The 24,958-nt window shown below is 39.7% G+C and overlaps 1 protein-coding gene across 2 annotated transcripts in view; it reads right to left on the reverse strand.

Moving 5' to 3' along the window:
• Positions 1–224: 224 nt before the first annotated feature.
• Positions 225–24,958, reverse strand: part of tfpia (tissue factor pathway inhibitor a) — a 57,182-nt gene continuing 32,448 nt past the window's right edge. Inside the window, exons 2-7 of one of the 2 annotated variants that reach the window (XM_085766035.1) lie at positions 23,084–23,284; positions 7,647–7,823; positions 6,456–6,533; positions 4,454–4,513; positions 1,310–1,498; positions 225–1,131 (exon numbers count right to left, since the gene is read on the reverse strand). In XM_085766035.1, the coding sequence (XP_085622161.1) occupies positions 1,064–1,131; positions 1,310–1,498; positions 4,454–4,513; positions 6,456–6,533; positions 7,647–7,823; positions 23,084–23,284 (773 nt within the window). In that variant the 3' untranslated portion in view covers positions 225–1,063. Of the gene's footprint in view, positions 1,132–1,309; positions 1,499–4,453; positions 4,514–6,455; positions 6,534–7,646; positions 7,824–23,083; positions 23,288–24,958 lie in introns of both variants that reach the window. The other variant, XM_085766034.1, reaches the window with a different exon arrangement.

Raw genomic sequence — 24,958 nt, forward strand, 5'->3', positions numbered from 1 at the left:
TGATAAGTTTCAATGACTTTACATTAACCGTCAATAGACTGTGTAGAGTTTCTTTTAATAACAATGATAAAGGAGACTCAGCTATGTCTATTGTTGTTAGTTTTTTTGTTAGTTGTTAGTATTTTTCTGTTTGTCTGGGTTGTTTTTCTGAATCACTCTGTAATTGTTCAGCACAAAAGTCTGTATGTAGATGTGTCAGAACAGATAAAATATATAGAGAGGAAGGCAAGCAACAGTTGAACTTTATTATATAAAATCTGCCACAAAACAATACAGTAAAGAAAATACTGTTAAGGGGACACTGCAAAAAAAATTACCTTGCACAACACTGCCCCCTTGTGTCGTTCCTCAACATCAGCAAAACCACAACAGTGATTTATAAATCTGCATAACATTGATTGAAAAGAAAAGAAGAAAAAAAAAGCTCATGTTTGATTGGACAAATATAAAGCAGTCATTACCTTGTTCACATTGATTTATAGCTCCATGCACATGGTCTATGTGATTAATGAGTTTGCGTGAGAACGTTCCGTGTTGTCATTGATCCTGGAACAAGGATTGTCCACCTCTTTAATCTGCTGATGCTGTTCCACACATTGGCAAACAACAAAGCTTTACCAAAACCAAAGGTATCTGTCACTGTATATTCACAGAAAATATGATATAAAAGAAGTCATTTTGTTGTTGAACAAAAATCATATTATGTTTTTTGGTGATTTTCTTAAAGTTACAGTAAAAAGTTTATATCAGTATGTTCATTACAGAGATTTGAAAAAGAACAACTTATATCTGTATAGAAAAAAACTCATTATGCAAATCACTACTGCCATATATTAGACAACAGCAAAACAGACAGTATGTTTTTTGTCAATTACATATTTTATATAATGTGGATAAAGATTCAGTCACTACGGAGTTACTTCAGGCACACTAGAAGCTGTTTTTACATGACAACTGTTGCACTACAAAACAACAGTATGAGTAAAGCTAAGAAGAAAATATGGACATAAATACAGGCGACTCCACAGTGCAGCAGTGCAGGATGTAATGCAGAACCAGGTGTTCAGGCTCTGCGAAGAACAATGTTGTCTATGTTTTTCTTCCTTATTCTGATCATCTTCCTCTCATGAGCTGCAGCACAACAGAGCAACAAAGACATCACATGAAATTCATGGTTTTACTATTGACGGTTTTCTTAAAGATGACAAACCACAAATCAAATCTTACAATGAGAAACAATTACACAATCACATTTTCACAAGAACTTTCCTAAAATATCAACATGCATTTAAGAGGCATTTCTTCGTACCGCTTTTGCTCCTGATGCACTTCCTATAACAGTGTTTCCGTGATGTGAAGTTATTCCCGTTTCCTCCACATCCACTGTAGTGAAACACTTGGCATCTCTTGGTCTTGGGGTTGTAGGCAAATCGCTTCTCTGCACCGTCACATGCCCCCCTATCTATAGGACTGAAACACCCGTCCTTCGGTTCCAACTCTGAAAATGAAGGAAAGAGACAGAAAATATGAAAGCTTTATCATGGGGCTACAGCAGTGTTTTTCAACCTTGGGGTCAGGACCCCATGTGGGGTCGCCTGGAATTCAAATGGGGTCACCTGAAATGTCTAGTAATTGAAAAAAAAAATACTGATAAAAATATTTTTTAACAAATTATTATTCTTTTTGAAATTATGATTAAGAACACCACATAGACACACAATCTTAAACAACTCTATTCTATCTTTCACTTTCTCCAATATAAATCGAGTTTAAATAAAATGCAGCATATACAAATATCTGAGTTGGCGCATCTTGATTGACGGCTGCAATCACATGACTGGACATGATCGCGGGGTCGCCAGAAATTTGGGATGTCAAAATGGGGTCATGAGCAAAAAAAAAGGTTGGGAACCACTGGGCTACAGCTAATGATTGTTTGGATTGTCAATCAGCCTTTAGTCAGGACCCAAAATGACCTATAATCATCATGTAGGCATTTCTTTAGATTGTATACACAAAGGCATAAGGAGCAACCAGTTTGTATTGCATTTTAATAGCAGGGTCAGGAGCAGGCCAGGGGATGAAAACGATGCTTATTAGCATTTCATCAACATCTTCCTGGCTTTTAACTCCATGTGGGTTCATGCACTCACAAATTAAGCTTCAGTCTGACTGGACTTTGTCCAGTGTCTGCAGGCGCTCAGACTTTAATTGACAGATCTTAAAAGTAAGAGCTGTTATAATGGCTCCCCACAGGCCTGTGTAAGCTAACCTCTTTATTCAGTAGCTCTCCTCCTGATGTGAGACAGACATAGAGCTGGTTAGCAACCATGAGTGTTCTTTCATACAAGTGATTCACATTGATTTTCATCAAACACAAATCAGTCATTATGGATTCAGATGTCCCACATCATCAATATGTAATTTGTTGGAGTCAACTGGGGTCAATTAAAAGCATAAGGAAATGTAAGGAATTGATTCATTGTGTCAAAGTAATCAATAAGCATTGATGCTATTAATAAATCACTTACATCAACAATAAGGAAAATGCACATCGGGTTGATTTTGTTTTATCATGAATATCTGTGAACAACCTAAATGTTACACAATATTTCAATATACTGTATATCAGGGTCCAGTATCATCCCAGGATCATAATATATAGGACTTTATTATTAATAATATAAAGCAGGTCTAAGTTCTATATTAATACTGCAGAGGAATAAAACCCTCTGTCAAGAGAGAAAGGCTCAGAAACTGTTTTGTATTCACAACTAAACATTCCCTGCTCTGAGTTATGCCCCCAACCCCCCCCCCCCCCACCTAGACCCACAGTCTAACCTTGCTGAATTTGGTTTCTCTGACTGTTTACCTAAAATCTACTCTTGTTTTATTAGATCTGTAATAATTCAGATCCTCTCTCTGATTGGCTGACACTGACCTGATGTTCCCAGAGCTCCAGAGAGAAGCCTGGGAGAGGATATGGTTTCGGGGGGTTTTAAACGGTAGAAAAGTGTAAAATATGGAACTTTTATGTAAAGTTCTGCAATGACATGGGATTTATGAGGACTAATAAGTAAATATAAAACTACATAATAGAGAAAGTCACAAAAGCAAAAGCCTAACAATAAAGAAAGTAACTTTTTATTGTTTATATTGCTACTCAGTGTAAATCTGTGGCCTATTTTAAAAGTTCATTCTGAATCACTGGTAATTTTCTCATAATGTTTAATGTAGAAGGGGGTTGGTTCACATTCATTACACCCAAGGTTCTCCCATTGTCAGTGAGTGCACATGACCATATCACCACAAGATGTCAGTCTTTGGTTTCACATTCTGTAGACTGACCTCAAGCTTTATGCTGCTTCTAGAAAACTCAGTCTTCAGCTTTTGTGACTTTGAAATTCAAATACTGTTTTCAGCTCAGTGATGAAAAACAAACAAACTGATGGATCACTAACAGTTATTATCAGTTGTTAGTTATTCTCAATCTCTACATTAGTCTGACTGAAGATCTGAATAATTTGTTGTTAGTTGTTTGAACATCATACCATCATTGTTTCTGTGCCATGTTCGAGAAATACACACACGCTCACTCAGTAAATAAATAAAGATAAAAGATTGATAATGTGGCAAAGCTTGTGGTGCCAACTCATCCCGAATCCTTACTCTCTTGATATTTTCTGACAAGAGTTAAATTGAACTTTTAAAATTATAACCCTTGGAGAGAGCAGAGGGAGACGAGCCTCAGCCGTCCAACTGCAGCACAAAGGAGCCTTGGAACACAACAGTGATGTATGTTCCCTCACTGCTGATACACAAAAAAATTAGTAGGCGGGAATATGTGACAAATGGTTTGTGGGAAGGAGACACTGATGCACTTTGTTTCTGCCCATTGCCTTTTTCGACAGAATCAATTTTGTAAGCTATCCACCATCTATGCATCACTGCACACTGACTTTTTTTTCCTCATTTTTTTTTTTTTTTAGAGAAAAGATTATTGGCAGCTCAAACTCGTTTAATAAATGGACGGGATCTGCTTACATTGAGGTTTCAGCATATTTCAGAATCCAGCATCTGTTTCATTGATTTAATTTTGCTTTACATCAGTTAATCTGTGTCATATTTCTGGTACTTTGATTACTATAATAAACTCTAATAGGCTGCATATAGTGCTTGTGGCTGTGTCTTACCATAGGACAGTTTGAGTCTTTTCTATTCTATTGTAAAAATTTGGCTATACTGGCTGAGTGTGTGGTTGGTGTGTGTCTGTGTGATGGCTCAGCCTCTGACTGACCAGAAAACTCACCAAAACTCTTCAGTTTTTGTTTTAGCGGAAACATTTTTCAACCACACAGAAGTGTCCTCAGTTTAGATCGAAGCAACTTGCATTTGTGGCGACTTGATATGCGATTAGCTGGTGAACTATACCTTTAGAATCTAAATGTCTCACCTGTTATCTCTTGGTTGGAGTCGTTCAGTTGCACTTGAGGCTCGCTTACAGTCAGTTCCCCTGAGAGACAAACACAACAACACATCAGTCACTTACTGGATTGTTCAGCATGTTGGGATTTAAAGCTTTTTTCCCTCTTTCTCAGAGGGAGGTGAGAACCCTGTCATGTGTGTAAGTACGGAACAGGGACGCCATGATGTGGAAATTTTCCCATTGGGTAACAAACTCGTGTGGTGTTTGCGATTACACAGTATTTTTTTACAAGAAAAGACGTGCCTGCTCAGTACTGTAGATTAGAAGTGTCACCTCCAGATGCTGCCAGCTTCATCAGATAAAGTTTTCAGATTGCCTCATGAATGTTATCAGGTTCCCTTTTTTTGGCACTGGGTTTGAATCCATAATACTGCCAAATAGGTGCTTTTGCTTTTGGCTTTGACACCAAACTCTCTGCTATTGCCTTGTCAGTCAACTCTCCTTAGTGCAACTTTGAGCATATTGAAGAATACAACTTAAAAATCTTTGGGAACATGGATGAGGAACTTAGTCTGAGCAACTGAATTGAACTCATCACCGAATATGAATTTTGGCATCTCAAAAAACACAGCGCTGGTAAAAGACCTTGTGTCTAACCAAAACGTATTCATGGCTTTATCGCCTACTTTCAGAGTCGGGTTTTGGAATGCTCTCCTCACTGGTTAAGCAAATACAATCATTAGACAGCTACAGCTTATTCAGATGCTGCTCTTGTTTTAACTTAAATTAAGAAAAATGTGCATATTACTTTAGTCACATTCAATTATTGTCTTTAACTTAAGTTTTAAGTCTTACTCATTGGTCTTTTCCCGAACTATATTTCTGAAATGTTTGATCAGAGCCTTATCAGTCTCTAAGATATGCAGGAGCTAGTAAAACAATAATTTGTCCAAATAGTCCTTCAGTGTGTTGTGTTTTTCCTCTCCTCATCAGTCAGAGTCAGATCCTCCCTGATGTCGAATCATAAATATCAAACATGTTGAATGGGAAGTGCCATCTACTGGAAAGTTTACATATTTCGGACTGAAGTGTGTGAGCTGCACTTGTATCATCTTTCACCCATATTGTTTTTCTCTTTTATGTCTTTCACTGCATAATAGGTCACACACCAAGAAAGCCAACTGACAGCTTCTATCACCCTCCACATTTGTTTTTCTCTTCTTCTTTTCTTTTGTTGCAGTCTCTCTTACAGCTGGCTAGCCGTTTCACTCTCCTTCCAGTCATGCTACACTAGGCTAACCACAGACAGCTCAGACTTACAGTAGGCCTACCACACAGACATGAGTCATATCTATCTTTTTATTTCACTTTTGACAAGAGGGAGGATAATTGAAAAATGTTGAATTTTTCACAAACTTTTGCCTAGTTGCAAGAAAGTGATATTGAAGTCATGCTAGTTGCTGTTTGACAGATGGACATAATAAGAAACACATACTGTAACCAATGTAGATGTGTCTTGAGTTACAGTGAGTTAGGCCAGTGGTTTTCAAAGTGGGGTCCGGGGACCCCCAGGGGTCCTTGAGTGGATTCAAGGGGGTCCCCAACTTTTTCTTGAAATTTTACCAGTTTTTTCTAGAATTAAAAAAAACTTTTTGGGAGAAATTTCTTTTGAGAAATTTTTTACCAGTTTTTTCTAGAAATGTTTTAACTTTTTTTTTTTTTAAATAACTTTTACCTTTATTTTCTAGAATTTTCTTTTGAACTTTTTTTTTTTTTGAGAAATGTTACCACTTTTTCCCAGAAATTTCTCTCTTTTTTCCTCAAAAATTCACACCATTTACCCTAATTTGAATATACATTGACTAAGAAAGTAACGTTATTCAGTCTCAGAACAATTACCTGTGTATTTCTGGTATTTGTGTTTCAAAATCTTGTCCAATGGGGGTCTGTGGTCTAATTTTTGTCACTTTGGGGGTCCTTGATGTAAAAAAGTTTGAGAACCACTGAGTTAGGCTACATTCAGACTTACCTGTTAGTATGGTCGGCTGCACAGCCTCAAATCTTTCTGCAGACTGTGTGTAGACCTCTGGAGCCTTAGTGGGTTTTACTTTATGAAAAAAAAATGAGAAAAGAAATATGTTATGAACTTCCAGTGATCAGTGATAATTAAAGGTAGTCTAATATGAGTAACAGCTGAGCCTGATGGTCTGAAAACATATATCTACTAATGAAACCGAGAGTCAACAAACAATACATTACACAATAAAAAGAAAAATCAAATCACGCAATCTTTTCCGATTGATTTTTCTACAACATCGCTGTCGGCAGAATTGGTCATGGTTGAGCAATTTGCTTGTTATTTTCTCAGAAAATTTCAATATCTAAATGACTTCTAAGTTGTGCCTGAGTCGAGCATAATTGAGTCTGCTTTGGTTGACTTTAAACGATTTAAATGCTAAATCAAGGGGGAATGTGATTTCATGGTCAGCAAAAAAATCATCAGAAAGTTAATTTTCCGAGGTAAAACTATTTTGATTATGTCACCACTCTGAAATGAGTTTTCATTTGTTGTGCAGCAACTGTGATCTGTTGTGACTGGGCCGTCTGTGAAACCAGAGGTATATAAATGACACTCTGCACTGCATAGTGCCGCGAGATAAGGACTGGGAAGTAATTATTTCTTTTTAGTCAAATTACAGACCATACAGTGATGAGATATGAGTGGGATCAACTGTAATTACAAACGCAGTGTCAGGTTGCTGTACATCCACCACCCTGTACATGGAAGTTTTCTCCCCCACTGAACCATGATGTCTCCCCAGGAGTGGGTGGTGGTGGTGATAATGGAGGCTTGCCAAGAGCATTAGCTCATAATTGCATTCCCAAAACAAAGTTATCATACAAATTGATCAGTGCTTCTACATCCTCCCGTAACTTTAGAATCACATTCACGCATGAGCGCGACTTTGACTGAGTTTGTGGTCTGCAAAGTGGCCTGCTGATTTCTGATTTCTCGACAAGCATTACTTTCGGCACATTTGCATCAGCTTTTTTCATTTATTTATTATTTGGTAACACTCCAAAAATGAGTAACAGCTCAACACAATAACCCTCTAGGTTTTGATATGTGGCTTTGGACCAAACAATGCTGCTTCCATGGCGGCTTAGGCGTTAGCCAGCCTCCCCAGAGAAAACGCACAGTACTTAAACCTGGGCCTACCTGGGTTCTGACATTTTGCCTGGCACTGTTCCAGGCTCCTGAAGTTGTTGGCATTGCCGAAGCAGCCGCCATAAAAGAAAGCCCTGCACTGCTGAGTCGCGGTGTCGAAGAAGTAGCGCTTCACCAGCCCTCGACAGGGACCCGGAGCCTCGGCCAGGTGACATGGGTTTTTGTCCTCTAGAAAAGGAGGAGAGGAAGAGAAATATACAGTATATATGAGACCAAGGAAAGACTCCATTACAACATTTAATTATTGAGTCTGTTGCTTAATGAGGAATCGTAAGTGTGTGTTTCTTTATAGTGCGTGACAGTCAGCAGTTTTTACTGAAATGTAAAATTCATGACTTTTACTCTGCAGTTATTGAACATAAAGATTCAGCTTTCCTTTACTGTGGGCTTGTTTGACTAACACAGAAAGACAGAATGATACAGAAGCGCCGAAATTACATCTACAGTCGACATTACTGAGCATCATCTTCATTTTGTTTGCATTTAAAACAGTTTAGCCTCCTTGTTTTTCCTCCCTTTCTCCATGTAGTTCAGGACAGACTGTGAGATCATCTTTAAAGTAAAATGAAAACAAAACTACAAGAAGAACAGGATGTACTTCCCTGCCTCAATGGGAATTTAAATTTTGCAGTGAAGGAATCTTAGTTAAAATACGAAATATGTTGCAATTGCAAAGCCAGATGTAGATTTTATGCTCAGATACAGTGCATATGATGCAAGGCCTTGAATGACGGATTTGAAAGCAGAACGCAGAGTACGATCCAGTCCATTGCAACACGTTTGGAAAATTGAAAAACAAAGGCAGGGAAGACGTTTCTATTTGAAGCCTGTGCAGCAGCCGGTGCGATATATGAGCTGCAGGCCATCGCCCTCTCAATCACCATCCCCTCAGTCCAAGTTGGTCGTCTTTCTGTTTCCAGAGGTCACCTGACATTTCCACCCCAGTCAGGTTTTCAGACCCACTTCCCCCTCTCCAACTCCCTCCCCCCCAAATTTCCACTTTCAGCAAGAAACCTCCCTATATTGCCTTGTCCCCAGTGAACCGTATCTGCTCCTCTGCCATGTCTGTACTTTCTCTCCTGTCATATCTTCTCTACCTGTTAGCTCAGCTTCCACCCCCTCTAGTTCACTTCTCAACATTTATCGCATATTTTATCACCCCTGGGTCTCGGAGCTTTGGGATCCGGGCGCTTTTAAGTGACAACTGATGCTCATCTTACATTCTGTACCTTATCGCTGTTGTAGCTGTGTAACAGCATGGATTTGTGTCCTGTTTGTTGACCTTTAAACCAACTTCTGTGCTTCTGAAAGTGTTTCAGTTTTAAAAAGGTATTTGTACATCAGCTCAGAATGCAATGCATACGTTGAGATGTGTTCATTTGAAGAGTGTCGCTTTCTGCGTTGGAGGTTTTGGTGAAACCCATGCTGTTCATTTGAATAAAACCATCACACAACCTAAAAAACATAAATTACAAGCTAGCGACAAGCTCAGACTTGACTTGAATCTGTAATACAATCAACCACAACGCCGTGTGATGCATCACTTCCAGTGGACCGCCTCAGTTTCGGGCACACTTTTTTTGGCATCGCCAACCAGCACAGGTGCAATCTGACAAGCTGTGACGAGCTTAAAGTGTGTGTCCAATTTTTGCATGCTGGGCCAAATTGATCACACAAAGACGGATGATTTACATTGTGTATGACAAATATTACTGTTTAAATTCCAGATATTTAATGCGTGGTCCAAAAAGTTGTTGAGGCAGTGAGATGAAAACCTCACTGAGCCATCAGTGGATTAGTCAGTACAAACCCATGCTGGGAACCAACACTTTGTTCAAACCCACTAAACTTTATTTAAAATTCTAATGGAGATACAGAGTTTCCAAAAATAACTATGGCAGGCTGTGTTTTGGGGTGCACTGACTCAAAAGATGCACAGTGCATAGAGAATATAAAATTATTTCATGGGCTGGTGCAGCAGTGATGTCTGGGGATTGAACAGAATTTCAACTTTTATAAAGAGTTGAAGCAAGATGATGCAATCTGTATATTATATTGCCAGATTATAGCAATATTATTTCCATCCCCTTATCTATTAGGAAATGTATCACGTTATAGAGTTAATTAAAATTAGATATTCTAATTAAAAATATATCTAATCAATCAATTATCTGTGACAGGTTGAGGGGAATGTATTAGTTTACACAACTACAAGTCTATCAAACCATTGGGTCTTCAGTTGTGACATACACAAGTATAATCAGACTGGACAAATGTAAAACAACAATGTATAATCTAAGTTAGGGATAGGGCTGGTTTTAAATGGGTTATAGCTTCATTACAAATCTGGCAAATCATAGGTTCCTCATCTAATAAGAGGACAGATCATATTTTTTAAGTAGCACTTTGTTGGACAAACTGGTATTTTGGAAATGAGCTAAGAAGTTCATCCTGAAACAGCTCCAGAGGGTTTTGGCTGCTGCTCGAACAGAATCAAACACAGCAAAAAAAAAAAAAAATCATAAAGATTTATTTTTTAAACAGAATTCTTTCTGAGTTCTCGCTTACCAAAGGTTTGATACGATTTTAAATGCAAACACCTAGCTGAGCCAAACGTCTGCCAGGTGATTTAACCCTTCATTTTTAAATGAACAAACATAGAGTAAACTACGAAACAGCAAACTATGGCTATACCATTGGTGCTGCAAAGCTAACATGCAGAGGGGACGAGCCAGATAACTAGGTGTAGACAGTACCACTCTGCTGCTACCACAGCTAGCCTCACACCAACAACTCCAGACAAGACAAATTAAGTAACCAAACATCCATGCACATGTACTGCTATTCAAATTAATCAGTTGAACATAAGTGACACCATTGATTTATATCTAACAAGTTGGAATTAACAATCACAACCATCAGCTTACTACTATTGGACATCTCTCCAACATAGTTGCACTGGCAGATTTCAATCCTCCCATGCACTCATGATAATGTCACCAGTCTGTGGGTCTAGATCATTCCCATTCAGAACTGCACATGGCAGTGATGGAACAGTAGATTATTCCTTCTCCTTCCTTTGGTAATCCTAAACACGACACTATCCATTAGCATGTACCAGATTTACTGTTACTTGTTCCCAACTGTCTTGTTCCCCTCATCACTCCTCTCCTCTAGGCTGGACTATTGCTGTGTTACTGAGTCTCAGCCAATTTGTTTATTCAATGCAAATGCAGAGACTCCTTGCGGAAAAACTGCCCCCGACGGGAACGCGCATCCGTGGTTTTGCATGAAGTTACCTCGAAAACAACTCTGTCTCATAACATTCCGTTATTATCTCATAGCGTGGTGAATGTGCAGGTCACAACTTGTCCACCAGAGCGTTTTGGAGTTGTTGGATTGTGTATTTGATGAGTGTGATGAGGAAAACCAATAAACTCCATTAGCCTCTGTAGCGTAGCTCTGAGCAGCTCGCAGCTCTGCTCCGCCGCTCTAAAAATAGCTTGCACCGTTAATTAAAGCAGAAGTAAGCGATCTGGTCGTTTTGGCTAACTTCTTGTCAGCCCACGCAGTTAGCAGCCCCCGCCCTCGTCATGGATCTATTGGTCCTCGTCCCTACGTCACCACATTCACGCGCATCCCTTGGCTGCATGCCGTTCTCTCTCCTCATTGGATAAAGCTTGTAGGATACAAGGAAGTATACAAGAAGTTTTCTCCTCGGCTTACAGCAGAGCAGAGTGACTGACACACCCGTGTTTCGGACCAAACACTCTATGTAAGTGATTGCTGTCGGAAGATATAACAATTTAAGACTTATATCAACACAAATATTCCGCTTACTTCTGCTTTAAAGGTAACAAACCTACTTCTAAAACTATAGGGATTATTGGCATTTGCCAAAATGTTGAACTATCCCTTTAAACTCACAGGCCTGTGACTGTAGTTTAACCACACCAGTATGAGAGTTAGTAAATTAGTTTAAAACTATAATCCTTCTTATATAAGACATTGAGCTATGTTGAGTTTACATAACATGGAGACAATTAGCTGGCCAGACTGTGTGACTTGCTGGTTAACAAACTGATAAAACAAAATCAGTCACACTTGCAGGAGGCCAAATTAGAAATCCCTAAAGAAAATTGACTTGTGTGTAAATAAATGCTGCTGCTAAGTGTTTGCACCCGCTGCGTCCCTGGCTGCACCCGAGGACTTCCGAGATAAGAGGACGTCTTGCACCGGCTCCACATTCTGTTTGTTTTATCGGTTTAGTCCTTTCATAAGCACACTCGACGGAGGGCTGGCCATGATTAAAATGCTATCATTGTAACATCTAAATACATTTTATGAGGTGACTTTGACTTAAAAGCATGGGGAAGGAGATGTGTCAGAGGCTAGTCGAGCACTCTCTCAAGAGCACTGATGCACTGATGAATAATTCAGAAACAAAATTCTCTATTAAAGCCCTGAAGGTGGAACAGGTGATTTGTGTTTTGAGGAGAATTATGGGTCAGCCTCTTTTCTCTAGGTGTGAATCATACAGTCCACCATTTCAGAGGGTTTTGGCTGCTCTCCAAAGGGGAACCTCAATTTTTCAGTAAAGGAGTCCAACCTTTCTTACGTGTGCAGAGGATTGTTAAAGTTGTTCTTACTTGTGACTGAAGAAAAAGAATACCACATTCTCAGGTTTGCTTTCATATCTCAGGCCCGTTGAGCAGCAATACCTTGAAAGATGAGAGCGATGAGATTTTTTTGACCAGTGCACAATGAATCCATTGAAAACAAACAATGTTTAGACTACACTTTGTATCACCCCCCTACCTGCCTTATCTCTGCTCAGCTGCCCTCCTCACGGCTTCGCCTCTATCTCCACTTTCCTTCAATATACAGTATTGCAACATATTTTTTTAAAGGGTTTTGGTTATTCCAGCTCTAAATGTGCTGACACAGTCCACGGACAACAAAAAAAAGACACCCAAAGTAATGGAGTAGAAATCTGAACAAAATAAATGAACCCAGGCATAGAGAACAACAGCGGCCACTGAATGGTGACAGACATAATCCAATCCCACAGACAAGACACTGACCTCAGCAGCAATGTCAGCCAAACAATGTTCCAAACAATTACTATTGCAATGTTATTGTTTGCATATTGTAAAGTGCTACATAAATCTAGTTTGTGGGATTTAAGCCGCAATGTCACTGGGAGTTACAGGTCCACGCTTTGATGGCTGAGCTCTCAGGCAGGAAATGTGTGTGTGTGTGTGTGTTATCTCAGCGGAGAAATTAGATGTCAGAAATCATCTGCATAAATGGTAAATGGAATCATACTCATCTGTAATAGGACTGCTAACAATCATTTTCTAGATTAAGCCTGATGACAATATGGTCTATTATATATTGTAAAATAGAGAACACTGCCATGGCAATTCCCTCATGTACATTTCTTTTAATGTTGTTTTGACCAGTTAATAGCTGTAAAGTAGAACATGCATGCACATAAAGTACATACAGACATTGTGCAACATCCAGTAACAGCATATTGTGCTGCTGTTAGTTTTTCCATCAATTTCCATCTGCTTCTTTTTTGTTTTGTTTTGCTTTTTTGTTTTAGCAAATGTCAATGTCGATGCTCACTGACTGAGTATAAGACCTAAGGACAAAAAAAATATATATATCTATCACAGAGAAACATTGAGTTTGTGTCTCTGACCTCTTCAAGCCAAGCTATAAAAAGGAACCCAGACCAAAAGAAGAGTTTAGGGCATAATGGCTGAGTCATTGTGGTTTCAGTAAAACATCGGGGTTAGAAAGTGAAAGCCGTGGCTAAGCTGCAAAGACACACAAAAAAAAGAAAGAAAGAAAGAAAGAAAGGATCCCAGACAGACAGTAAGCCAGAATGTTCCTCCTATTGGTTTGTGACCTTTACAAGAACGGTCTTGTTAAGCTGCCCATGGCTTCTGTGTTAACCACTTGTAAGAAACATGAGAAGACACAGCTAACTGATCGCTGAGTAATTTAAAAATGAATGTGTCTGCCCACACTTCTTGTGCTTTTCATGGGAGTTTTAATATCTCCTGTAGCCTACAGGATGGGTGAAATGACAGGCAGTGTACAAAAACCACATTAACTCATGGGGGCAGCTCCCTGTAAGTTAGAAGTGTTGTGACATTTTCAAATGTCCAGAGCTGTTAAATACAATCCCTCCTGGAGAAGTCCAACCTCAACACTTGCTACTATAGCAACACTGAACCATGTGAACCATGGAATTAAGGCTAAGATTTCATGAACATATTCTTTCCAAGCGACATTAAACATTATAGTGTAAAAGCAGGATTTGGAACACTAACACTAGCTTGCTACAGCATACTCAAAACTTCTCATGGGTGGCTTTAATCAGTAGTAATCTAGTTTCATTTTAAATTAATTCATAAATGCTTTGGACTTAATAAGCCAGTCAGGATCAATATGACATTAATTTAGCTGCAGGCGATCTAATTTTATTAGGTATTAATGGCTTCATTTGTTTGCAGTGATCAAAGCCATGTCTGCTGTTTGTAGAATTACACCCACGTCTCTATTCCATATTGCAAACTATTGTACTGTATATGAAGCACATTATTTCACTTTCTTTCACTGGCACTGCAGTTTAAAGGTGGAAAAATATCTCACTGCACACTATTACATGTAGCCTATTGCAGCTCTATGACATTCACACAGATAACATTCAAACCCTGGACGTAGCTGCACCGCTGAGACAAATGTCAAATATTCTAATTGTGCTGTGTAAAATCTATAGCCATCTATTCTCTAACACTGCAATCTGACATGTTTGGTATCTTTAGAAACTTTTAGGGCACAACCTTAATCAGTTGGGTCGGTGTGTACTTTTATACTTTAAACTAACAAGCAGTTATACAATATGCAACTTTAGAGAGACACTAAACTTTACAAAAAAACACATAGAATGTACACTGATTGGGTTTCCTACAGTTCCCTACAAGTACACCCACAAATTATGCAAGAACTGTCCCTGCCAGTATATTCAAAAATGTAAACAAAGAATACAACCACTAAAGATACACAACGTCTAGGACTATGGGGACGGTGCTTACCAACGGTACAGTGTTGTAAACAGACATATCCAGCCATGAGCAGCTATTGTTGGGCTCTCTGTGTCTCTGCTGGAGAGACAGCGAGTCTGGTGGAGCTTCAACCGTCACTAGGAGCACATTTTTGTCCCGTTGGGAGTGCTCGTGTTTGGGTATACCTGTGTTGTGGCTGGGTTAGCATCATTTCTAAGATCCTTTCCCAATGTGCTTGGGTATGTGCCAGTTTATCACAGTTAAGTTAACATGCTGTTCTCAGGCCCGAAATATCTTACTCTGAATATAGCACAGTCATCAACAGCTCTGTGTGCTGTGTTTGCCTCCACGGAGGAGAAATACTGTATATCTCTCTGCAGATGCTTGTGAAGGCAGCGACTTAACCATTTGAACAGTCACTTATGGAAATCTAAAATTGAACTCACTTCCATGAATATTTTGGTATAAACTAGCTGCATAAATGAAAACTTACTTTCTAAAGAAAAAAAAGTAAGTAGGAGCTGGTCAGCTCTGGTGTGGCAACTGCACTTCCTCCATATTTTTTCGGTGTTAAAGCCCCAGTATGTAACTTATTTGGCTTTTTATTAGCAAAAATCTAATATTGCCGTCGGCAAACCAACCGGATGAAATTTTACTTGATGAGAGAAAGACGGTAAAACGTGGATCAGGTAAACAATACAACATCACCATGACAACATTGTCACGCCTGTATTGTTTTGCCTCGTGCTGGCGGAACACTTGTTTACAGATGCTTGTTTGACGTCCGCCCGATTTCACGTGAATGCAACATCAAGAATACGTTCCGATATGCCACCGCACCACTAGATGGGGGTAATTCCTACACATTATACCTTTAACTACAAAGTGGAAATCTGCATTGATGTCATATGCAACAGGGAGCAGTTTATCTCTATCATAGTTTCGACTTTGGCTAGAAAAAAACAAAGTTGCCACCCTGCACAGGATAAATAGAATAAACTCATGTAAGTGTGATTCAATTTAGATAAAAGCAAATAGCTAGTAGAATGTGTTACACTATATGGTAACATGCATTTTTTTGGTCCAATAAAAACTAATAATAATGATGGTAGAGAAAGTGCCCTTTAAATGTCATGCCTAGTTTTATAGCTTCTATATGACTTATTCCTTACCATGAACAAGCTGCATGTTTCCTACACAGTGAGACTTTGCACACAGACCAGTTTTAACAGCTGCCACTGTGCCGATATGCCACCTTCACATTTCTGTCCCAGCAGTTTTATGAAATGTCAACTTTGGCTCAGCTGAGGCTAAAAATGCAGCAGACTTGTTTGTATGATGATTGTGCATCTCCTTTATATACAACCATGACTGCAGGATATAAATTCATTTATGACCCTTTTATCTGATTGTTTAATGCATCCTGTGCCATGCGATATGAGGGTGAAGGTTACTGCCAGTGGGGGGAAAAAAAAAACAAACTTTGTCACACCACACCACAGAGTAACACTCCATCTAAATACTTTGATAGATTTGTCACAACCATGCACGCACAATCATACTTCATTTTGTGCAGACAAGTCTGGGTACTGAAGATGGAGTAAGAGATTCTAATCTCCTGCAGCAAACACTGGCTTCCTTTTCTGTGTGTGTACTGGGAAAAAAAACAATTGCTCCTCCACAGTTCTGTCTGCATAAATGGGATATAAACAAAGTGGCAACAAAACGAACAAAGAAACAAAAGAAAGGCCAGCAGCACTCGTGTCCTTCTCATTGTCTTTTATTTCATACTGCGTCGGCGCTTAGCACAGACCGGTTTCGACAACGTCTTCCTCAGTGTGCAAAATGCACCAGGAAATGATGCATTTAAGTACTCTCAGGTGTGGTTAATCACTTGATTGATCAGTATAAACATTCAAGGCAGGTACCACATTAAAGGCATTTAGAAAAATAGAAATATATAGAAAAATGTAACAATACATAGAAAAACAACAAATATTGCAAGCAGATCCACAGGTAAATCGATCCATTAAAAAAACTTTAGGTCAGCCATTATACTAAAAAGAGACAAAGCATGACAGCACAGTGAAGACATAAAGTGCTGAAAAAGCCGTAGCTCCCTCCATGTATAACATAATCATCCAGTATAGACAACGTAATCATCCAGTACATAAGATACAGTATATAAAAAATACAAGTGAACGTCCAGTGTCACAATGAATGACCTACTGGACAAAAAATAGAAAATACAGACTCCAACATATACTCCATGAGACCCCCATCATCCACATCATAGATGAAAACTTTTACCAACAATATACATGTGAAAACTTTACCAACAATATGCAAACAGTAGAAAACTTTACCGACACATATTATAGAAAACATCCCAACAATAACTATTCATTCATCCCTTTAGGGTACTCAGTCTGTAACATGTGTATCCAAAATGCTTCTCGTTGCAGTAAAACTCTTTCCCTGTCTCCCCCTCTACTCAAAGGTTTCACTTCTTCTATGCCCTGAAATCTCAATGAGCATACATCATGGCCCGCACTGTTAAAGTGTCTCGCCACAGAAGACTTTTCATCAGAATTTCTAATACTACTCTTATGTTCTGAAATGCGAGTTCTGAGCTCTCTTTTCGTCTTCCCAACATAACAGAGGCCGCATGGACATTTTAGAAGATACACAACAAATTTAGTTCTACAGGAAATCCTGCTTTTTATAGGGAATTTACGACCTGAGTGAGGATGGGAGAAATATTCACCTTTAATAATAGCATTACATTGAACACAGTTACGACACGAGAAATTACCCTTGGGAAGAGATGATAGAAAATGTTGAGGACGAATAAAACAATCAGCTCTAACTAATTTGTCTCTTAAATTAGGAGCACGTTTATGAGCAAAAGTGGGGGTCTCCTGAAACACATGACCAATATGAGGATCAATCTTTAAAATATACCAGTGCTTCCTAATACAATTTTTAAGATCAACAGTAATGTTAGAAAACGTAGTGGCACATACTAAGCCTGGGGACTTAGAGGAACGAACACTTGATTTAAACACAGTGGCACACAGTTTATATAAACAGTTTATATAAACAAAGTGGCTCAGACCAACAATTGTAGCTAATCAGCAACAGTGGGCATTTGTGCCTGTGCATAGAACAAGGGAATACAAATGGGCAAGGAGACAGTGGGGAGTGAGAGACAGTAAATCTGAAATTTTCCTGATTAAAAATTACAAAAAGGGAAACAATCAGTCTACCCTTTTCTCACTGCTCGACTCAGTGGAGTTTGAATAGAATAGATCTGGCAAGTACAGCACATGCAGTAATATCTTCCAGCTACACCGTGATGACACATGACACATGTATTAACCATTCAGGGTCGTTTTCCTAATGGGCGACTATTCTTTTGCAGGAACGCCGTGATCATATTCCCACAGCTACGCATATTCACAGCTGCATTCCAATACAACCACTGGAGCAGGTTGACTTTAGAGCCTTGTTCAAATAAGGCACCAAATGGCTGTGGAACAAGCAACGAGGAGCCAGTTATAGGGATAGTTCAACATTTTGGCAAATTGGCCCATTGCCATAATTCCTATAGTCATAGCAGTAGGTTCGTTAGGCTACTGTTATTTGTCTGTGCGAGCTAAAACTAGCTTGCACCGACAATAAAGGTAACAAATTTACTCCTAAAACAAGGCCTATAGGAATTATGGCAATGGGCCAATTTGCCAAAATGTTGAACTATCCCTTCAAAGGTAGAAAAAAATAAATTCAGGCAAGAGGCAAAGAGCCTCTTTCCAACAGCGGGAAGTGTACAGTCAGACTGACAAAGAAATTTAGTCCTGGCCCTCTCGACTTGCCACGGCTCCACTCGTTTTTTTTTTTTTTTTGCTTTTCCACAAGCACCTAAGTACCTGGTACACTTTTGGTAACACCTCAGCTTGGGCAATACTAAAATGTGACGTCAACCGACTGCCTTCCACTGATTGGCCAGAGCTTCGTCACTGGAAGAGCTGGCGAGCGTGACGTCCAACACAAGAATCAACCCCGGTAATTAAAAAAAAAACACACCGACATGCATGACCGCCCACTGATCCGTACCAAGACTGTTATTATTGTTTCACCTGAGTTAAATGACTGATGTGTGGAAAACCACACCGTGGTCCGTAATCGTGGTGATGAGAGGGTCGAAAAAAGAGAGCAAGACGACACGACGCGGCCCACGTTGAGGTGGAATTATGAAGTACTGGAAAAGGACCTACACCGAGTCAAGTCGAGCCGAGTAGAGCTGTAACAGCGTAGTGGAAAAGAGCCATTTGATTGGCCCGCACCCTGAGTGAAAGGCAGTTAGGCAAAGAGACTGTAGCTGGTAAAACTTCAGTATGTTGTCCCATGTACTAATGTTTTTGATAGCTAACATCAACTAATAAGTAGCAAGGGCATAATGGTGTCACACTATGTTAGCTAACTCTATAGTTTGTCAAGATTATGTTGTTGGTGTAATGTTAGCTGTAGCAACAACAATATAAGTATTTATCACAGTCTACTGCTGGTTTGCTGGATATGGGAAACATCTTCTCTCTACATGTTTGCTTTGTGTCTTTGAATCAGTACTAAGTAGCAACTCTTGATACTTTTTACTTAGTTGTGCTTTGGATGCAGTGTGTGTGTAAACAGCGGAGTACATTTCATTTATTTGAAGATGAACTTGGATATCTGGCTTTTGTGCCATATAAAATGCCCTTGATTTTACCATTGTGTTATTGCCTTTAAAATGAGTGTGCCATGTACTGATGGGAAGTGTTCCTCAAGAGGCACTGATGGGAGGTGCATGTTTATTCTGCTGCCGTCTTTGGCTATCCACAGTTTTTCTTCAGCAGAGCTTACACCACCTGTTTCTGGCGGCTGTTATGACAGCTTTACATACTGCACACAGCTGTTATGCAAGAGAAAAAGGTGTTTCTCTGTCCTTCTCACGTGTCCTTTTGTGGACATACAGCTTTTATTTATTGTCCCGCCGTCCCGCCCCCCCCACCTCCCTGCACAATGTCCCACTCACCTAAAGAGCATTTGAATGAAGACGGTAAGTTTTACAGTGGATAAACTAAACTTCCAGGTGTTAAAAGGTTTGATTGCTTTTCAAGAGCAGCAGTGTTATGATTTATGACACCGATATCACACAAACATTTTATTCCTGCACTGTCAAGACTTCACTTTCTTGTTGCAGGTTTAACTTGGCAAAGATGAATTCATTTTCTAACACAGTTAAGTTATATTTATCCATGAGCTGTTAGTCATCTCCTCAGAATACTCCTTTTTATAAAACATGATGACATTTCAAAACTGTGTATCATGCAGTTTTGTAAATTAGCTTTTGTGTGTGTGTGTGTGTGTGTGTGTGTCCCTTTACCCCAGTCACGCCACACCAAAAGAAAGAAAACATCTTTCCATACAACATGCTTGAACTTGTGGCATTCAGCTCAGTTCTGCGTGAAGGAGAAGGGATGATGGTCGTTGAGTAAATCTTTCCATTTATCAACAAGAAAGTGGAATGGAAATAGCACATGTTCATATCCCTGCCCCTTTTATAATTTACTGATCTCTGACAGTTGGTGTAAAATAGCTGCTGTATATTTGACTGTGATTCGCAGTTACTGACATGAGTGTTTTTAACCCAACAAATCAACAAAACAGACATATTGAAGTACATTCCAAATGCAATCCAATCTCTGTGTGTGGCAGGGGTATGAAGCGATGTTACAGAAAATAAACAGAATCCATGTAAATGTCTAGATGTTGTCATCTGCATTTGGAACTCATCACTTACCTGGGAACAGTGCCACACAGAACCTATTCTCTCCTTCCCTCCACAATCCAGTGGGGAAAACTATTCACAGCTACATTTTTCATTTCATTCCAATTGCACTACAGAAAAACATCCCCTAATCAGGACCTTTTAGAGCAGGTCTTAGTTGAATGCTTACTCTTTTCTGTATTATTCAAGGAGCACAAACACATTCATAGACAGACTGATCCTGACAAACACATACAGAAAACATGCACACACTACTGATGTAAACACAGGCAGCCGTCCTTGTATTATGTTTACTGTTCTAACTTGACTTTTTGATACACCCTCCCTCCCTCCTTAGTTCTATGTTTGCATACTTGGCTCATGAAATATTTTACAGTGATAGCTTTTATCTTATCTAACACCATAATAAAACATGATATAGCCTGTACTTAAAGCGATTGCCACCTGTTTGCTGATGGTGACCATATGCTGATACGGGTGGATTCTGTTTAACCCTGAAGTTTTCAAACCAGGTCACCAGCTGTGTCCGCAACCTCAATACCTGACTTCTGATAACACCTCTGTCTTCTTCACCAAAAATCAACAATTCGCCAATTTTCTACTCACCGTCATGCCAAGGAAGGGTTTGGAGAACTTTCAGAGTTATCAAAACGCTTTTGGAGTTCCAGGGGGGATCCGGCTGGCAACGGATTTTCATCTAATGGCGGCGGATAGAGTTTGCTTTAAAATCGTCCAAAACACACACTATGAAACATCCAAATACCTCCACACTCCTACTGACCCAAGTATCCTTAATTTGATCTCTACTTTTAGCCTTGTTGTAGCTCCCAGTGGCTGCGCAAGATTTTCTGCGAGATGTTCTTCGGTGTTTACATCATACATCCAATGGTTTACAATGACGAACGAACATCTCGCAGCAAATCTAGCGCATGCGCACAAACATCAACAGAGCTACTGGGAGCAACTCTACCCTACAAAGGCAAAGTGCAGTATCTGTAAAAGTGCCAAACTGAGAAAAACAGCTTTTTGTGTTTTTCATTGTCAGGTTTAAGCATCAACTTATGAATAACTACCAAGTCTATAATTGATCAGATAAAGGTGGACTGAATTAAATGTATTTTGTAGTTTGTCTTTCTGACCGATTTTGACCGTTGTATGGCAGATACTGCACTTTTGCCTTGGTTTTGGTGCAGATACAGCACTTTGCCTTGGTTTTACTCCAGTGGAATTATAGAGTAAATTCTAGAATGTAGGGAGTACAGTACTCTTTGTAGATATTGCACTTTGTCTTGGTTTCACAGTGCTTTTTTTGGATGGACAGCAAAATAAAAAGCCCAATAACTCTGGAAATTTTAGCAGTACCAATATCAAATTCTACCAGACTGAAGAGAATATGCCACACCGACCCCCCCCCCCTGGAACTCCAAAAATGTTTTGATAACTCTGAAAGTTCTCTAACCCTTCCTTGGCATGAGGGTGAGTATAAAATTGGTGAATTATTGATTTTGGGTAAAGAATCCCTTTAACAATTCTAAGCTCTTCAACAGAGCTGAAAGCCACTGTTTACATTTTAAAGCTTAATCCTTGGGCTCTGTCAGCAGCTGTGTCTGTTGAATGAACTTTTGGATGAGTTGGGTCATGACAGATGCACCCATCCAAGCCTTTGTTACATAAGAAGGGAAGGTCATAACTGAAGAAACCTTCAAATTTGGACTGGTTGATCGTGTAATGAGACTGGCCTTCAAAAACATCCTTCAAAGAATGTGGTCCTGAGTTTGGACACAGCTTGTGAGTTACAGTGGTCATCTTATTGTAAATATGCCTGTACACGACTTTATCTACAGTAGTATATCTAACTACAAGGTCACCCTATAAAGCTCTAGCCAAAAAACACAAGATCACCATTTTAACAGTTTTCTCAAGGCCACATTCATCCGGTGTCTCTCAGGTTTGCTGCATTTTGTTTATTAACATTTTATGTGAAATGATGGATAATACAAGGAGAGTTACAAACATTTAAACTCAACTATTAGTCCAGAGATGTCAGACAGACTGCCCCACCACACAGAAGAATTGAGAAATCCTACTATTCAGAGTTTGATCACTTATTACATATGATCAATCAATTCACCTTAAGTTTGTTATCAATTCAGTTTGTGTGGCACATACATTATACAGTACTGACTGCCTCTCCTAAAAGTGGCCATTTCATTTATTTACCAGATGCCTTCGGGGAAGCTGCTGAGAATTAATGTTCTGGCAATGTTCCATTTCAGCTGCATTCCAACAAAATGACTTTGTAATAGGATTTTATGCCCAAGGTGGCAATAAAGTCTAATGAGGAACAGTTCGCAAAAGCAAAACCGAAGCTTCGCCAACAAAAACGTTATAATACAAAGCTATAATACGTCATTGTCTGGTGTAATGTGAGAATAGAAATTGTTCTTTTGTATCCCTCTGTATCACCGTCGCTTTAAGTAAAGACGGTTAAAGCTGTGTGTCTTTGTCGGACTTACCTGAGACGACACATGTTTCCTCACAAGCTTCGAAGGTCTCAAAGTTGTTGGGGTTCCCCCCGCAGCCTCCGTACTCAAACAGCTCGCAGCTTCCCGTCTCGACGTTAAAGAAGAATCTATCCTTAATGGCCTTGCAAGGCCCTGAGTCGTCCTTGAAGGCACACAGCTCGTTGAAGATGAAGGGCTCGGGAGGTGCTCCATCTGCTGAGGTGGGGTAGAAAGACAACTTTTAGTACCGTGGATCCTGTGGCGCTCTACGCTGAGGAATTTTTCCCTGCTGGTCGGGAGAGAAATTAGGTCATAGCATCAAATTCTAACCTCGGGCTTTCAGATAAGGTAAAGTTGCATGCTGGTATAATTTCAAAAAGGCATCATATAAATGGTTTGACAGCTTACTGTCTTTATACTGGGTTTCAGCGGGAGGCCGCGTGGAGGATTGTTAACAGCAGAGAATGATGCGTGGGCTGTCTGTTGAATAATTAAAAAAAATATGCAGACGCCATAAAAGTCAAAAATGCCACTCAAACACTATGTTTTGTACTTTATAGAATACGCCCTCTGGTACGGGCACAGGTCCACAGGGGTTTTTTGTTGCACCTGCACTGAGAGCATCTAAATCTCCCAAGTACATAAAAGCAGACGCAGGCAGCTGGTAGTTGGCAGGAGGAAAATTGAGCGAAAGCAGTGGAAATTCCACCGCAGCACAGCAGTGGTTTGCAGTTGCACTGCAGCAGATCAGGCAAATTGAGAAACACACTCGTCTGAGTGTGTTTTAAAGGAGACATATTATGCCCCCTTTCCACAAATTAAAATAGTTCCCAGGTGTCTTGAAGACATGTCTGTGACATGCTTGGTCAAAATACCCCAAGGATCAAACATCACAGCTCTTTTCATCCTCTCAAAACAGCCATGTTCAGAACAGCTGATTTCAGTGTCTGTCCCTTTAAATGCAAATGAACCACTGCTTGCCCCACCCCTTCTACATTTCCCATGTAGGGGTGGTATTATGCAAAATTAAAATCCTAGCTACATCACTGGAAGACAACTGAGGGAACAGCTCATAAAACCACGTGGATTTAAGTCTGCACATTACAGATTATTTTGTCAATTCTCACATTTTGGGGGCCGGAAGACAAGACAAACACCCAAATTAGGGTTGTATATCTCCACCACTGAGGCCGATTCGATACGCATCTCGATACGCTGCCACCGATACGATACATTAACGATACACTGAAGCTCCTGTCGATACGATCACTCCTGTTCACGATGCGATGCGATTCAAATGCGATTTGATAACGATATGACTTAATTACAAAGAGATTCGGTTCAATATGATGTTTGATACAGTTGTGATATATGAGAGTTTCTTCCCACATCAGGTTTAGTCTCAATACCAATTCTGCTTTACTCTCTGTATCAATTTGAGGGATGTAGCCTATATTTGGTTAATTTTTACAGTAAATCATATTTGAAAGGTACAATCTAGAGGAAATAAATGGTAGAAATGAAATCCAGCTTAATCATATGGGCTAGTCTTGTGTGGTGGCACCTCTGCATTTTGGTCTTTGCCATGTTATAATATAATAACTTTATTTAGGGCTATATAGCACCTTTAAAAACACAAGTTTACAAAGTGCTTCACAAAACAACATAAAAGAGACAATAGATGTTTTGTTGTGCACGGGACATTTCTTGGTGGACAGTCGGTGTTTTCTCTCTAGCCAGTGGCAGAGCTCAGGTGTAGCAGAGTCATACTACTAGCCCTGCTAGCTGTCACGGATGCTAACCGCTACCGCTAACTAGCGGTTAGCATCCGCGGCTACCACCGCTTCCCAGCTCACTACAACCAGAGCCACTACCATGGCCCTTCTC

This window comes from Trachurus japonicus, chromosome 21 (assembly GCF_045865225.1).
Source record: "Trachurus japonicus isolate A0001 chromosome 21, Traja_1.0".
In the NCBI taxonomy this organism is placed as follows: Eukaryota; Metazoa; Chordata; class Actinopteri; order Carangiformes; family Carangidae; genus Trachurus; species Trachurus japonicus.